Source organism: Octodon degus, unplaced genomic scaffold (genome assembly GCF_000260255.1).
Source record: "Octodon degus isolate 3935 unplaced genomic scaffold, OctDeg1.0 scaffold00167, whole genome shotgun sequence".
NCBI classification, from domain to species: Eukaryota; Metazoa; Chordata; class Mammalia; order Rodentia; family Octodontidae; genus Octodon; species Octodon degus.
In genome coordinates this window covers 2,465,075-2,480,358 of record NW_004524743.1, presented here as the reverse complement: position 1 = coordinate 2,480,358, position 15,284 = coordinate 2,465,075, and the positions used below count along the sequence as shown (strand labels likewise).

The 15,284-nt window shown below is 43.2% G+C and overlaps 1 protein-coding gene across 1 annotated transcript in view; it reads right to left on the bottom strand.

The window, feature by feature from the left end:
- St6galnac5 (ST6 N-acetylgalactosaminide alpha-2,6-sialyltransferase 5) overlaps positions 1-9,493 on the bottom strand; it is a 188,551-nt gene extending 179,058 nt beyond the window's left edge. Inside the window, exons 1-2 of the mRNA XM_004643162.2 lie at positions 9,435-9,493; positions 8,465-8,689 (exon numbers count right to left, since the gene is read on the bottom strand). Coding sequence (XP_004643219.1) covers positions 8,465-8,689; positions 9,435-9,449 — 240 coding nt within the window. The 5' untranslated portion in view covers positions 9,450-9,493. The remainder of the gene's footprint in view (positions 1-8,464; positions 8,690-9,434) is intronic.
- Positions 9,494-15,284: the final 5,791 nt, after the last annotated feature.

The window sequence follows — 15,284 nt, the reverse complement described above, 5'->3', positions numbered from 1 at the left end:
GACAAAGGTTCTACAATCTGAGGTACAGGATCTCAGGATAAATCCTGAGGGGATTTCACTGACCTTATCAGACCCAAAAGCTACAACTTTTGTTGCATAAGTCCTGCTTTACCTTGGTCTTAACCATCCAGCAGAAAAGTATAAAAACGAACTATAAGAAGAAAAGCCATACTGTTATGTTGAGCTATAGGGGACTCAAGTCAACAATTTCTGACATTGCCAGTGAAGTGGAAGACCCATACTATTATGGGCTACTGGACTCTTTTAGAATATTTTGCTGATTTAACACACCTATAATATTCAAATAACGGAACTAAACAAAAACGGGATACAGATGAATGTCCATTTTGTGTCTGTGTATTCAAAGTGGTTAAGATAGATATATAGTTACATTCTCTTAATGAAGAGTGATTTGTTCTAATGGTGTTTGTAAACAGGATATCATGTCTGCATCTTGTACAGCAATTAACCACTAGGAAGAATGCATGCAATGTGTTAATTATTGAGACTGTCCTACCAATTTGGTTTGAAACTGTCTCATGGCTATTTGTTTCTCAATAAAATTATGGAAAAAAATAATATTTGGTCAACAACAGACCACATATATGATGGTGGTTTCATTAGATTTTACAACAAAGTGATGTCAGAGTCACATAGGTTTAAGAACACACAATGTTTGTGTGATGCCAAAATGGTTTAGTGATGCATTTCTTAGAATGTCTCCCAAATGTTAAGTGACACATGGCCATATTCATTTCCTTACTGTTTTCTTCACAGGCAGAGATTAAATCTTTTGTCTCTTGGCGTCTAGTCCATGTCTAACACAGGTGGCCAGCCAGTGTGCTTGGTTCACTGATGCAGGAGTGGTCTAAGAAAATGTCGGATCTATTCTGCATGGAGGCTATCACTGTAAAAACTTTAGAAGATGCTTGACCTGGGTGGCTTTCAGTGAATTAGTTCTTGCAAAAGAAAGAAAAAGAAGTACATGTGAGACAGAAAACCGGGCTCCCAGGGCCCTAGAACCTTCCCTAATGAGAGAAGTGGGAGGTGAGGTCCAGGTGGGCCTGCAGACCCTCCTCCTCTAGGTAACCAGAAGCCACAGTGGAAGCACTCAAGGACTGCAATATGATCTCTGAGTAGGAGTGTGACAGTGCCTGAAGTCCAGCCAGTGTGAGCGTTCCAAGTGTGCAATTATTTTCCAGAATATGCTTCTTTATAAAGATAGTTATTTAGGTGCATTTCAGATGTCAGAGTAGTTCCCCATGCTATGAATTCCCAGGAACTCCACAGATAAGTCCTTAAGTATGAAAAGAAAATGTAGTGTTTCCATTTCCCTCTTGGCTACATTTGTTAAGGTTAATATTCTCTCCCATAGGCAAGATGGCTTCTTAGTGGGCAGGAGTAATTCTCAGTAAATATTCCATCACAGAACTGAGGGGGAGCCAGTGTTGTCTGAGAAGGGCAGATCTTCCCACACTTGGTTCCTGGAGTCTCCTGGTTATGTTTTCTTCTCCACCATGGAGAAGGTAATTTGGCTAAATGAGTAGTCTGGTCATGACATTTTCTGAAATAATTAAACATGACACCCCTTTGACTTGATGGACTTTTTAAAGGCAATACCTACTTTGATTTGCAAATTGTTCCAATTACATTAGTCTCATGCCTTTTCACTCCCCTTTCAGCGGCATTGTAAAGTTAGTCATTGGTGGAAGTCTCTTTCTAACTGTCTAGAGGCATATTCTCATATTCATTTCAGAATAATAAGATGTTTAAATATTTATTTCTTTCCAATAACTGGGAAGGCCTAAGCTCTTCATTTTAATAAATTCTGTCCAAATAATGTTGAGTCACTACTTAGAAGCTACTGGCATTGAATTTTGCCTATGCTAATGACACTCACCTCAGAGACTCATGTTTTATTCCCAGATCCGCCACTAACCCATGACCTTGGGCGAATCCCACGACCGCTTGTGAATTCCTTTTGATGATTTTTAAGTTTCTCATGTAGCTCAGAAATTCTGCGTATGTTTTAAGAAATCTGATTAGAGCGAGAAGGTAGAAATGAATTAGTTATAGAACTACAAATTGTGGCAGGAGAAATTGATATTTATGATGTGTAGCTATTCCTTTCCAGTAACTTTACATGGTCAGAAATTCTTGAGGTAGGCTTCTTTTTGAAGAAATTTGAAATCCTTATATAGATAATACTAATTCATTTGACAAATATTTATTGAAAACTCAGGCATTATGGTAAATCCTAGGAATACAATGAAAAAATAGAGAGAGGGTAAAAAAAATCCCCAGCCTCCAAAAGCTGCCTGTCTAGAAGAAAGACAGACTATTTTAGACAAGAAATAACAATAAGCTGGAATAAGTATTATCATGGGATTTCAGCTATGGAGACAAAATGTACAGCTCAGATCCAACTTGGGTTACATGTCAGGGAAGGCCTCCCTGTGGATAGGCTGTCTAAGCTGAGGACATGCCTCTCTGTAATTTTTCTTGGGGAAATTATATTGAATACAGCGTGCAATAAATGTATTTATTTGTCTCAGGCCTGGATGAAGCATTTAAGACAAAAGATGTGAGTACATCTCATAAACGACCCTCCCCTACTCCCCAGTTTTAGCAATTATTTGCTCATGAATTCACTGATTGCCAGGGGAATTTATCCTGTAGATCTAAGTCAAAGGTAGGTAATAATATTAAGAGGTACTTATTCATTATTTTTCTATAACCCAAGATCCTACCCAGCTTCTGAAAGTGTATATAATAAGAATCAATACTTATTGATTGATGAAGTGTTTTAACTTGTCAAAGTCCTTTTTCACCGGCCCCACCCCTGGGTGCATTGAACTGGCCTCTGTGACCAGGTGTGGTGGTGTACACTCTAATCCCGGCAATGGGAAGGCTGAAAACAGGAGGATCACTATGAGTCTGAGCTGTGTAGTGAGACCCTGTAACAACCAAATACCTTAAAAAAGTCTTTTCATCTTTAATGTCCCTTTATCCTAATATCTGCAGGACAGGAATTATACTGCTCTATCACTTGACCCTAGAGGTTATGGAACAGGTGTCATGTTTCTGGGTCAGATCTGATTGCAAATATTCAGTGTAGTGACAAACATGTTCACATTTATCATAGAACAAATTATGGGGTTTAGCTTACACATGAAGGTTAACATGTATGACAGGGAAAATTAAACCAGATTAGTCCCCTATAAGATTCCAGGAGATCCCATGTCACACCAAAGGAAAATCATAAGGGAACTTAATATTTTGAAAATAAAAACCAACCCACTTTGATATCCTAGCTGTTTACTAGCTATTAATTGGATGTCACACACACACGTGGAGCTAAAATATTAATGGAATGCTAGTTTAAAACCTTTTACAAATTTTAAAGTAATGATAGTATTGAACTCAATTCATACTGGGAAAAAGACCACAGAAATATGTCTCCTTGTTAGTGTCAGTGCCTTGATTTATTGTTTCCTGGATCTCGTTATTTTTCAGCACTCGTTTCATTATTAAACTTTTCTTGCTTTGTCTTTTTTCTCTAAGTAGATCCACGTTTCTTTGAGGATAGAGCCCACGTTTTTTCTCTAGAATTGAGACCCAATTGCAAAACTGTTAGCCTTCAGTAGATGCTTACTAAGGGCTACCATTAGTCCAAAAACTTCCAAATGAATTATAAACCATCTATCTAAACATTTACTAAAACATTTCAGTGATTCTCCAACTTTAGTGTGCACAAGAGTTAAGGAAAAGCTCAGGGAAATGTAGTAAGGATTCTGATGTTTTCAACCATTCCCTCCCCTTTCTCTCTCCTATTATTATTACTGCTGTTTCTTGGCAAAGAAATTCTAGGAAGAGGAAGACATCATCGGGCCTTTGAATTGAACTAATTTTTTTTTTTTTTTTTTTTTTGTGGAGAAAGAACCCTATACAAGGTGGAGTAGCTCTATGCTTCTCTCCAACTTCACGCTCTTCTTTCTTTCAAAAAATATTTCTTGTGTACCCACTAAGTGTCACGTGCTAGTCTAGGTCCTGGAACAAAAACAGACTTCACTGATGTAGCCTTTAGATTCTAGTTGAGGGAAGGCAGACAACAGGCAAATAAACTCAAAGATTATTTCAGATATCGTTGTATAGAAAAGAGGAAAATAAACCAGGTGAATAAGACAGAGAATGATTAAGGAGAGAACTAAAAAATTGATTCATGAGTTGACATGTAATCTAAGCACAGAACAACCAGAATGAACCATACAAAAGACCTCATGGGAAGAGCTATCCAGGAAAAAAAAAAGAGTGGATAGACAGTGTTAGAAGTAACCGAATGTTTGCAACTCCTTATTCACAAAAAAGTAGCTCATGTCAAGATTCCTTTTGCCTCCCACTTTGTCTTAACAGGATTTTATTACCATTGGCAGATTATATTTTATAGCACTTGAGGACTGAAAATGAGTTCTCCTTGGATTTCCTTGACAGCCAAATGACTTATCACTCACTGGATTACTCAAATGTCATCAAATAGGGTATAACAAGCATGCAGTGGAAACTTGCAGGAGTGCATATCCTTTTCTAAAGAATGAATACAATTTCAAAATAGTTATTGGGAATCTCCCTTTTATTTTGCCTCTGGATTATTTTTCAGTTCTTGCATTGACTTGACTGATATCCACTGGACATTGACAAATCCATAGTAATAGTACTATTATTACTACAAAGCAGCTTTGATTTGTCTGAATAACTGAGTGCCTAAGTAAGGAAAGAACCAAGAACAAGCATGTCACTGGTGTGGGTAGAATCCATCACTGGGGGCTACTTCTGAAGTGAGGAGATAGCTGCTCAGGATCACTCACTGTCTGCTCATCAGCCACCCCAGAAAAGGGCAGCCCGGGTGACCGTGGGCCTTCTGTGATAAGGGTCTGTCCACTGCAAATGGGAATCTGATCATAGTTTCATTTCACAAGGTCCAACAGATGGAAAACAACTTTATCTATATTCCCCAGATCCAGACTGGAAGCTGAACTGCACTCAACAGCCCCTTCCTCTCTTTCCCAAGACATGTTGATTCCCTACAAAGGTTGCTTGACTCGGGGTGTGTGTGTGTGTGTGTGTGTGTGTGTGTGTGTGTGTGTTGGTTCTCACATTAAGCTGCAGTTCTAAGTGCAGACATTTTCCATAGCCATGAGAACTGGTTTCTTCATTAGTGTCTGACCCATCTGGTTAGAAATCAATGGCTTTCAAAATCGGGGCTTGGGCCAGGGAGATTGCTCAGTAGAATAAGCACTTCCCTGGCAAGTGCAAGGGTCTGAGTTCAATCCCCGGTTTCGCAAAAAAAAAGAAAAGAAAAATGGGGGCCAAGTGTGTGAGGACAGAAGGCAGTGGCTGCAGGGACAGGTAGGCACTGAGATGGAAATGAGTTCAGAGATCATTTGTGGGTGAGACCTGGGAAGAGGGCTGTAGGATGGCTTAATTATCACAAGAACTCTGCATAGGTTTAGGCACACTGGAATCACAAGTGTAACTCACATTCACTGTGAAAGCCAAAGTGGGGCACGTGACCACCAAAAGGGATACTGGAGGCTTCAACACACACTGCTCATCACTGACTTGACTTGCAGTGTACCTTGCAACAGACTGATTTTATCTCAAAGTGATTTAGTCTGCAGTCGTAGAAGACAAGACCCTTGCTGCACACAAGGGCTGTAATTTGTGAAATTTAGGTGCTGGGGATTAGGACCACCTGTTGAATTTCATCTTGGAGTTATGTTAATATCATCACGTAACTGAACATAAACAGTATATATTTAGCAGTCTTCAGGACCTCTGGCAATGGAGATGTGAACAGTTTCCTAAATAGTATCTGTAACTCTCTCCAGATTCTGTAACTCAGTGGCAAATAAAAAGTCTGTTGGAATTCTGATTCAATATGCAGCAGCATATGGCTTCGTGGTCATCACATTGAGCATACCCTATAATTTTTCTCAGGCCTGATCAGAGACACAGAGAGAGAGAGAGACAGAGAGAGAGAAAAAAAAAAAACAATCTGCACATCATCTGGTGATATAATAAGAATAGAAAAGCCTTTATTTCTTAACTTCTTCTGTGTTAATGGAGGGGGAGGGTTTCTAAAATATTTTAACAAATGATTTCTACCTCTAAGGAAAACTATATAAGATTTTAAATAAAGCCTAATTAAATAGCAGCTTTTGGATTGTAAACAGTCACAATGCACCCTTTGATGACCATCAGAAATGGACTGCCCAGTTTCTTGCCAGCTGCCTAGCAGCAGCAAAGAGGGTCAGACTGCATTTTTATCTGAAGTTTACAGAAGTTTAGTTCTGCAGGATGGTATTGGATGTTGCCCGAAGGTACAACTTTCAAGATCTGTAGCATTTGCTTTTTGGTTTGGGGCAGGGATGAAATTTTGTGAGATGTTGATTATTGTGTGTATGAAGGAACTTCACTCATATTGATAATTATCTGCAAAGAAGATCCTAAGATTTTATGTGTAAACAAGAATTCCAAGGACTTTCATGTAGTATTTATCATTCACATAGTACTTCATAGTTTATAAAATGCTTTTACTACAGATTACTTCAATTTTTCATGTACAATTTCAACATTTCCTCTAAAATAGGGAAGGGCTGTTTCCTAATTTCAATTATTCAAGGCACTAATACACTGAAAATGGAATCAAACGTATCTGTACAAATGAACATTATTTTGAAAATGAACTCAAGGTCATTTTGCCTTGTCTTAAATGATCAATATTCTAGCTGGTGTCTGTCCAACAAAACAATATTTGAAGGAAATATTTTAAGAGTATCTTCCCAAAAGCAGATTGGCGCTTCCAGTAAATTGATCTTTTGGCACCCCTATTAATCACAGCTTCCCAAGTGTTAGCCATTTCCACTAAACAATAGCCAGGGAAATTCACAAGTTCAGTGTGTTATAAGACACCAGTTATGCATAAACACCACATCCATCCATAGCCAAATTTCTATACTTCCCTAGAACTTTAGCCTTTATTGGTTCCTTGCACATGCAGATCCAATGTAATCAATCAACAACTGTCAGTAAGAAAGAAAACTGTAGTTGTAATTGTATGACCTTTGGCCCCCTGCTTCGATATTGTGAGTATCTACCACCCCATCGCCCTAGCACCAAATTCATGCCCCAATCAAAATCGTCCCCTCCCTTCTGTTTCCCTGAAGTCTTCCGGGTTTGTAGGAAAACAAGTTCCATCTTTTCAAGGAAACTTTCCTTGCTACCCCGGGGTTATCGTCTTTTTCCTCTCTGCACCTTGTTTTCACTGTTTATAAGTAGCATTTTCTATACTGTATCTATCAGTTTATCTATCTCTACCCATTTCCCCATGTCTTGCTTCCACCTCCCCACTCCCCAGGCATTCAGAGGTCTCAAAGGGCTGTCTTGAAATCTTTGGTACCTCCCCAAATCCTAGCATTGTACACTGCACAGTGAGTGGTAACATTTTGATTGCCACTTTTTAAAAAAAAAGTTTGTCTTTTTCATGCTTTCCAAGAGTGGTCTTTTCACACACAAGGAGAATCTGCAAAATACTACTTTCATCCACAACCAAAAAATTTAGTAAAATGAAAAGTCAAAGAATTGGGGGAGCTCAAGAAATCCTCTGCTTCACAAAGCAGATACAGGGTGGAAGTGTGTTTTAATAAAAGCATATTAGCAGCTTCAAATAATGAAGGATACATTTAAACTGTACTAAAATATCTTCAGAATCAGGAAACCTGATTAGGATTCTCCCAGAGGCTTCACACACTGAAACCAGGGATATACTATTCCTAGGGAAAGGAGACTCAATTTTTTAAAAATTCATCTTATTAATTATTAGCCAAGCCACACGGTTGCTTCCCGGAAGGCAGAGGAAAACACCCTTTCAAGCCAAAGGAAGCCAGTCTGCGCCTCCAGCCTTCTGCGCCCGCCTGAGCGCCGCTGCCGGGGCCCAGGGAATTCAGCCCAGGGCCATCAGGCAGAGCCCGGAGGCCGGGACAGCGCGGGGCCCGGCCCGCCGCGCCTCACTTTCCCGCTCCGGGTCGGAGAACCGCGGGGCCGGGGCCGGCGCTATCTCGGCTTTCCAGCCTCCGGGGCGCGTCTTGGCGGCCAAAGCCTAGGCTTCTGCAACCGGACCCTAACCTTCCTCAGCGGCGATTCTGGGGCTTAGAGGACGCCAGTTTCAGGGCCGGTTGCTGTTAGGGAATTGGGCTTCGGGGGTCCCCTCGCTTCGTGCCTATTCCTTGAAAACTTTGCACCCCTCTCCAACGGGAATCCCTTCCAAGTGGAAATTTCTGTCCCCTCCCGCCCCCATGCCCAACCGCAGCCAGTCCACTCCCCCTTTCCAGCCCGCGCGCGGCACTACTCACGCGCTCCCGGCGGGGAAGGGGGAGGCGCAGGTGCGCGGGGCCCGGGCTGTCACCTGGTGGTCGGCCACGCCGAGGTACCCGTCCAGCGGCCGCGGCGCGGCCGGGGCTGCGAGGCGCGGCTGGGCGCTGCTGTCCGCCGCGGGCTGCGCGCTGCCGGTCGCGGGCTCCGGGGCTTGCGGTGGCGCGGGCCGCTCCTTCTGGCCGCCGAGGCTGCTGTACACGAGCAACAAGCTGGTGCACATGGTGGTGAGCGCTAAACACACTGCCAGACCATGGCGCTGCGGGCGGGCGGGAGCACAGGAGAGCGGCTGAGCCGGACGCGTAGGAGCGCGCCTGCGGCGGTGGGGACACGGGCGCGGCGCTCAGGTCCCCGGCCACGGCGGTGGCTCGGGCGGTCCCGCGCGTCCACAAGGAGAGACTCCCCGCGCCGCGCTGCCCACGGCCGCCGCACCCCGGATCGCGCGGGAGAGGGCGGGGGGCGCGCGATGCCTAGGCGCTGGGGACTGGCGAGCGCGCCCCGCCGAGGGCAGGGGTGGGCGCGCACTTGGGGACTCGGCTCTGCCCAGCTGCGCCGCTGGAAGCGCAGCCCTCGCGCGCCCTCTCCGCTGCCCTCCGGGCTCTAGCTTGAGGAGCCTCTCAAGTTTGCAATGCAATAAGGAAACCTGGAAAGTCTGCAGAGGTGCCCCTCCTCCCCTCTCTGTTAGCCAGGCTGTTGCTTTGGGGGCACCCTTTTCTCCAGCAGTCTGCCAGCGCCCCCCCCCCCCCCCGCCCGCCTGTCCCCTCGGCCCCCGGGGCTCCCGCTGGGGATGTAGAAGCCTATGCAACCCGAACGCCCAGCCCGGATCCTGAGCCAGGCAGAGCTGGGGCAGCGAGGGGACGCGGAGCAGGTGAAAAGTTGTCCCTTTGTAGCGGGCGACCTCGAGGCTCAGGGTTAGGCACCCCCAGGGGCTCCCCGGTGCTCCCCGGGGCCGCTGAGCCCGGGGGTGCTCGCCGCGTCCGGCGGAGTTGCACCCACTGACTCACCACCAGGGTCTTCATTTTGGGCACCTCTTTTGTGCGGAATCCTCAGGCACGCGCTTCCGGGGCCACTTTTCTGCGCAGGGTTTCCATGGTGGGTGAGGGGGCGGCGGTGGCTCTCACGGTCGCCCAGCCGCCGGCCACCGCGCAGCGGGCGCGGGAGCCGCGGGACCCGGGAAGCGCCGCTGTGGCAGAGATTAGAGCCAGAATTAAAACTGAGCCGGACCCTCGGAGTCTCTCAGCGATCTACACCGCTGCCGCCTGCCGCCGCCTGCTGGGTCCTAAAGACCTCGCCATCCCCCTCCCCGCCCCCAAATAATAATCCTTTTTGGCAGAGTGAAATTTCAGGGGCGAGAGAGTTCATTGTGCCAATGGATCCACTTAAGGGTTCGAGTGTTTTCTGGTTTTTTTTTTTTTTTTTCCTCCTCTACTTCTCTTTTAAGAAAATCTTTTATGAAGTCATCATGCAAAAAGAGAGGCAAGCCCAGCTGTATCCTTCCTGCGATGGCCATTTGATTATCTGGAAACTAAGATTCCTGGGTTGTGATTTTTGCTGAAAACAGGTCGACCTCCCAAATGTCAGTGTGTCTACTTAGAGATGTAGCATTTATGTTGACAACCTGGGAAATCTATCACAGTTTTTTCCCCTAAAATATTACATCATTCCCGTTTTGGAACTGGAACTTTCTATTTTTCTCTTCCCCTTTATTTTTTTTTCAAATTTAGTTATTTTCATGCATTCTTTAGATGAGAATATTTCATTTAAATTATTTAATTTGGTATTTGCTCCAGAGATGGCAATTTGTATTTCTACTTGATCTTTGAGGTTCCTAGGGTTCGTCTACAGGTTATGGAATTCTTGAAAATATTTATCATACTACAGCCATGGGGCTCGCTGGATTTATAGCTTCTTTATAATTTCAATAAAGAGTTTGTGTCTATTAGAGATAAAACAGCTTGTAGCTTATTTAATAGGCATTCTAAGGCCTTCAGTGCTTTCTTTATGCTGGTCTATTGCACTGAAGGTGCACAATTGCACATTCGAATTTTGATTCAAATTGAAGACATAATTACTGTTCATTGTTGGGTAGTACACATCAATAGTCTATTTTGAGGATATTCTCTCCCATGTATTTAATTGCAAATGGCATTTGTTAAATGTCTAATTTAGTTAAAGACATATTTCTTGTGCAATTGCTCAGTGAAAATAGTTGTCTTAATGTATTACCTCTTCACCTGTAGCGGTGCAGTGTTGAAGATTGCATTAAGAAGGAAATGATCAACAGGACAACTGAACCATGGGCATAATAAGAGCTTTCTCAAGGCCAAAAAAGGCATTAAAATTCTTTTTTAATCTTCTCTAATCTACTGCTAGACTGGTAATACAACAGGAACTATTTTTAACTTATGAAGCATCCTTCCATACTTCGTATTAAGAAAGCTAAAATGATTGGCTCAATAATGAATATTAGTTCAAGGCTTTCCAGACAGGGTAAGAAACCCATGTGATTCAGCTTTTCAGGGAAAAACAAAAAATTGGAAACACTGTCCAACATTGCCAGCCTTGACGCAGTTTATTCAATTTGTGCTCTAGGCATGAATACAACCAGTTGTTAGGGCAGGAAAAGCGGCAGCCAGAGGAGAATCTTATCGGGGTCTGGACAATTCTTTATTGTATGGTTGCACTTGACACTCAAATTAATGAAACAAAGGACCAACTTGATGAATCATTGCAAGCAGATTATCTGTATTTCTCCAGGGCTCTTTTTGAGATGCTACTAGAGGCAGCTCCTGCATTTTTCTGAATTGTTTTCCCTCTATCTAACAAGTTTCGCTGTGACCGATAAAACACTTCTAATATATTCTGCCAGCCCAAACAGAGTCACCATATTTATGACTTAAGCTCATGACGGCATGTTGGACATGTGCTACATGCTACATCTGACCATATTCATTAAGCTTATGTTATTTTTCCCTCCTGGGAGAGCAGTGAACTAGTTGCAAAATGTACTTCTGAGATGGCCAGAGTAAATGCAAACATTTAACTTTGAGCTACAAGTGAATGACTTCAAGGTGTCTGCCTTTCAATTATTTGAGTTGATGAATGGGACTATTTTAGGCTTGAGAGCCAGGTGGACAGGGTAGGGTGGAGGGGGGTAGGTAAGGCAAGGGCAGGTATTAGTTCAATTTGATCATTGAATGATTGTGCGTTCTTGGATGGCTCTGTATTAGGCGCAGAGATGAATAAAATAGATGTTTTACCTGTAAGAGTGCAGAACCGTGTGTGTGTGTGTGTGTGTGTGTGTGTGTGTGTGTGTGTCTGTATATTGAGACAAAGTCTATAAATAGACAATAAATGACAAAGTGATATATATTCATTTATTAAGCACCTACCATATTAATCACCCACTCTGTAGCAGTCATTGGGAATACCCATGTCACTAGACCCCTGCAAGAAGTCCCCAATCTATCTCCAGATAAGTGATATGAACATATATGCTCCCAAACAGCAAGAACAATCAGTAGGCCTGATTTCTTTCCCCCTTTTGACTGCTTGATTCTTTAAAATCTGAGAGGTTTGAGATTTTTAAGGTATCCACCTATTATTTATGTAACTTCATGCACAACTTTTAGTAATTTGAATAGCCAGAAAGAGCAGAACATAGGTTGCATTCATAAATACCTGGATGACTTGGGGACAGACAGACAGGCAGACAGACAGACAGACAAGTCAATGAAGCATTTTTAGTTCATCTGGCTTGCATAGTTCAATACAAAGTGAGTCGAGGAATCACAATTGGCTTCTCAGAACTCAGGTAGCTGAGATAGATTTCTCACCATTTAAAATTTTGCCACATTTCTGCCTCGTGCTATCACATCCAATCAAATAGATTCCTGTTTTTGAAAAAAAAAATGGAATGGAAAAGAAATTGAGTGTTCCACAATTTTATGTGATAAAATGAAGTGAGAATTTATGAAACAAAGCCTGTGGCAGGACAAGGAGGGAGCAGGTGGAATCTATCGCTCAGAGGGAAACTGGCCCATGCACACAGCCCCAGAGGGCACAAAGCCACCAAAAGAGGAAGGCTGCTACTGGCAGTCCTCCAGCCCTTCCCAAATCCTGTATGACATCTAATCGGAAACAAACTCTTCACACATCTCACCGATGGAGGGAAAGCAGAAAACAACACAATGTAAACTGCCTTTAAGATACACTTGGGTCTTAGTTACTGTTCTCTCCTTGCTAAGCAAAATATCCAACACCTCAAATTAAGGAAGGAAAGATTTATTTGGCTCACAGTTTGTGGGAGTTTCACTCCCCAATCAGCTGGCTTTGAGGATGAGTGGCGTGGTGAGGGGCGACAGTTCAAGGTGGCAGAAGACAGCAAAAGCACCAAGAATAAAAGGGGTGCGAACAAATCTCTTTTCTTCCCTTATATTGTAAGCAGGCTGTCTCCCCCCACCCCCAGGTGGGTGTAGTACTCCCACTATGTTGCACCCTCCTCTTGAATGGCACCACAAGGATGTTTACAAAGTGAGGGCCCTGGCTGCCCCCTGAATCCCTTAGACTTCTAAACATCTCACGTTGACACAATGTATCAACCATTACAACTTGCTTTTCAGCTGATTGTTTTAAGGAGAAAGAAGAAAGTTCTGTGAAATGTACTAAAAACATAAAATAAACTAACAGCAGAATAGGCTTGACATCTGATCATTGTGTTCTTTAGTTGGCATTTCAGAGGTGAGGCTTTGGGGTAGATGAAGTCCCTGAAATTGAGGTGCATGCACCCAGATTCTCATCTTACTACATATTACCTCTGAGACCTTGGGTATCCACACTTCGCTGTGCCTTTATTTCCTCATTTGCAAAGTAGCACCCATGTCAAAGCATTAGTGTGAATGTTAAATGAGATGCTACCAGTGCCATGCCTAGAGTGATACTTATAGGTTATTAATAGTTCTTTATGATTGTGATTGATAAATTGGTCTTGAAATCAAAACACCAAGGCTTGATCTTTATATCCAATAGCTGTGTGACCTTGAGCAAGAGACTTAAAATATATTCATCAGACTGTCAGCTTCTCTATAAAATGGAGATAACAAACCTGTTCCACAAATTGTTAGAGAGCTTAAGGTATTATTTATGTGACAACTTTGTGAATTGGGAGGTTTTGCATAAGCTAATAGTGCTATGGTGTGGATACAGTTTGTGTCTGTCCAAAGGCAGATGTGTAGGCAATTTGGACCTCAGATTGGTGATACCAGAAGATGGCATGGATATGTAAGAGGTCAAGCTTAATGACGGACCCTTATGTCATTGGGTTCCATGAGACTGCTAGGTACCAGCAATTTGAGGAACAAACAAGATTGTATGAGAATGCTGGATCCCTGCTCTCTCTGCCTCCTGGCTTAGCATGTGACCCTTTCTCCAAACACACTCAGCCATCTTTCATTCTCCCTGGAGTCCTCATCAGAACCTACTCCAATGCAAGTGACATGCCATTGAACTTCTATGACTGTGAGCTAAATAAACCTCTTTGCTGATAAAGTCAGCTGCTTCAGGCATTATGTTACAGTGATAGAAAGCTGAACAAGAACAATAATTTTCCATTCATTCATTTGATAGATAAGAATTCTACATCTATTGTATGTTAAGCATTAATCTAGCCCATAGGAATGTGCAAGACATAAAGGGGCATTGCCTTGTGAGGCTGACATTCAAGTGAGGGCAAAGCCTATTGTAACAGAATTTTAAGCAAAAAGCACAGAAATAGTTGCAAAGTGGGGTGCACATGTTGTTTTAGCTAGGATGGTGACAACTGGGCAGAGGTGTAGGTGACAGAGTGAGCCATGAAGCTATCTGGAGGAAGAACATTCCATGCCAGGGAAATGGCTCATGAAAAGACCACTGGGGAGAAAAGAGCGTGCTGGGTATGTTGGAGAGACAGGAAAGAGATTGGGGTTGCTGAAGTAGGTGGGGCCAGCAGAACAGTAGAAAGAGTGGAAGGCAGAGAAATAGTCTAAGGCCAGACAGTTTAGGACCTGTGGGCCATACGACAGTGTAAAGGAAACCAAGAGTTCGAGGTAGGCAAAGGTCACCATAGGTTCTTAATGTTTTGGCACGATTACCTGAATGCTGTACTAAGATCAGCCTTTGCAGGAGCAAGAATGGAAGAGGAAGTGCTGTTGGGCCAGTGCAGTAGGCTGGATAAGAACCGTCATCTTGCTTTTGTAAAGGATGGAACTGAAGATTTGCTGATTGGAGGGGACAGGCTACAAGAATAGAAGAGGCAGGGAAAGCACAAGGCTTCTGGATTGAGCAACTGGGAGGAGGCACCTGAATTTCCTAGGTAGGAATGCTGCAGAGAAGCAGGGGTGCTGGAGTAGGGACAGGAGTTTGGCTGTTGGTCTGCTCAGTGTGAAATGTCTGGAAGTCGCTATTCGGGGGACAATGTTGGACTTAGAGGCAGGAATTGGCATCACAAGGAGACATGGATGTGGTCACCTAGGAGTGAGCCAGGACTCAGAGAAGGAGAAGTCACAGGCCTGAGGCCTGGATGCTGCAGTTTCAGGTGCCAAGAGAAAGAACAGTAGTGGCGTCAGTTCTGGAAACCAGTAAGTGGTGATCCGAACTTGATATGATTTAGGTGGCTGATTATTTTCAATTTGAATGGATTTTGTGTGCCAAGGCAGTTAGTCATTTATGTTCTCCAAGCACTTTTCAAATTCTATTATCATATAAAGCATATTTAGTCACATTTATTTTTTCTATTTATTGTTGATCCTCTCTTCTAAACTATAAATTTTCTGGAACTGGGACTATGTCTTATTGCTGTTTATATCTACCAAGCCCAG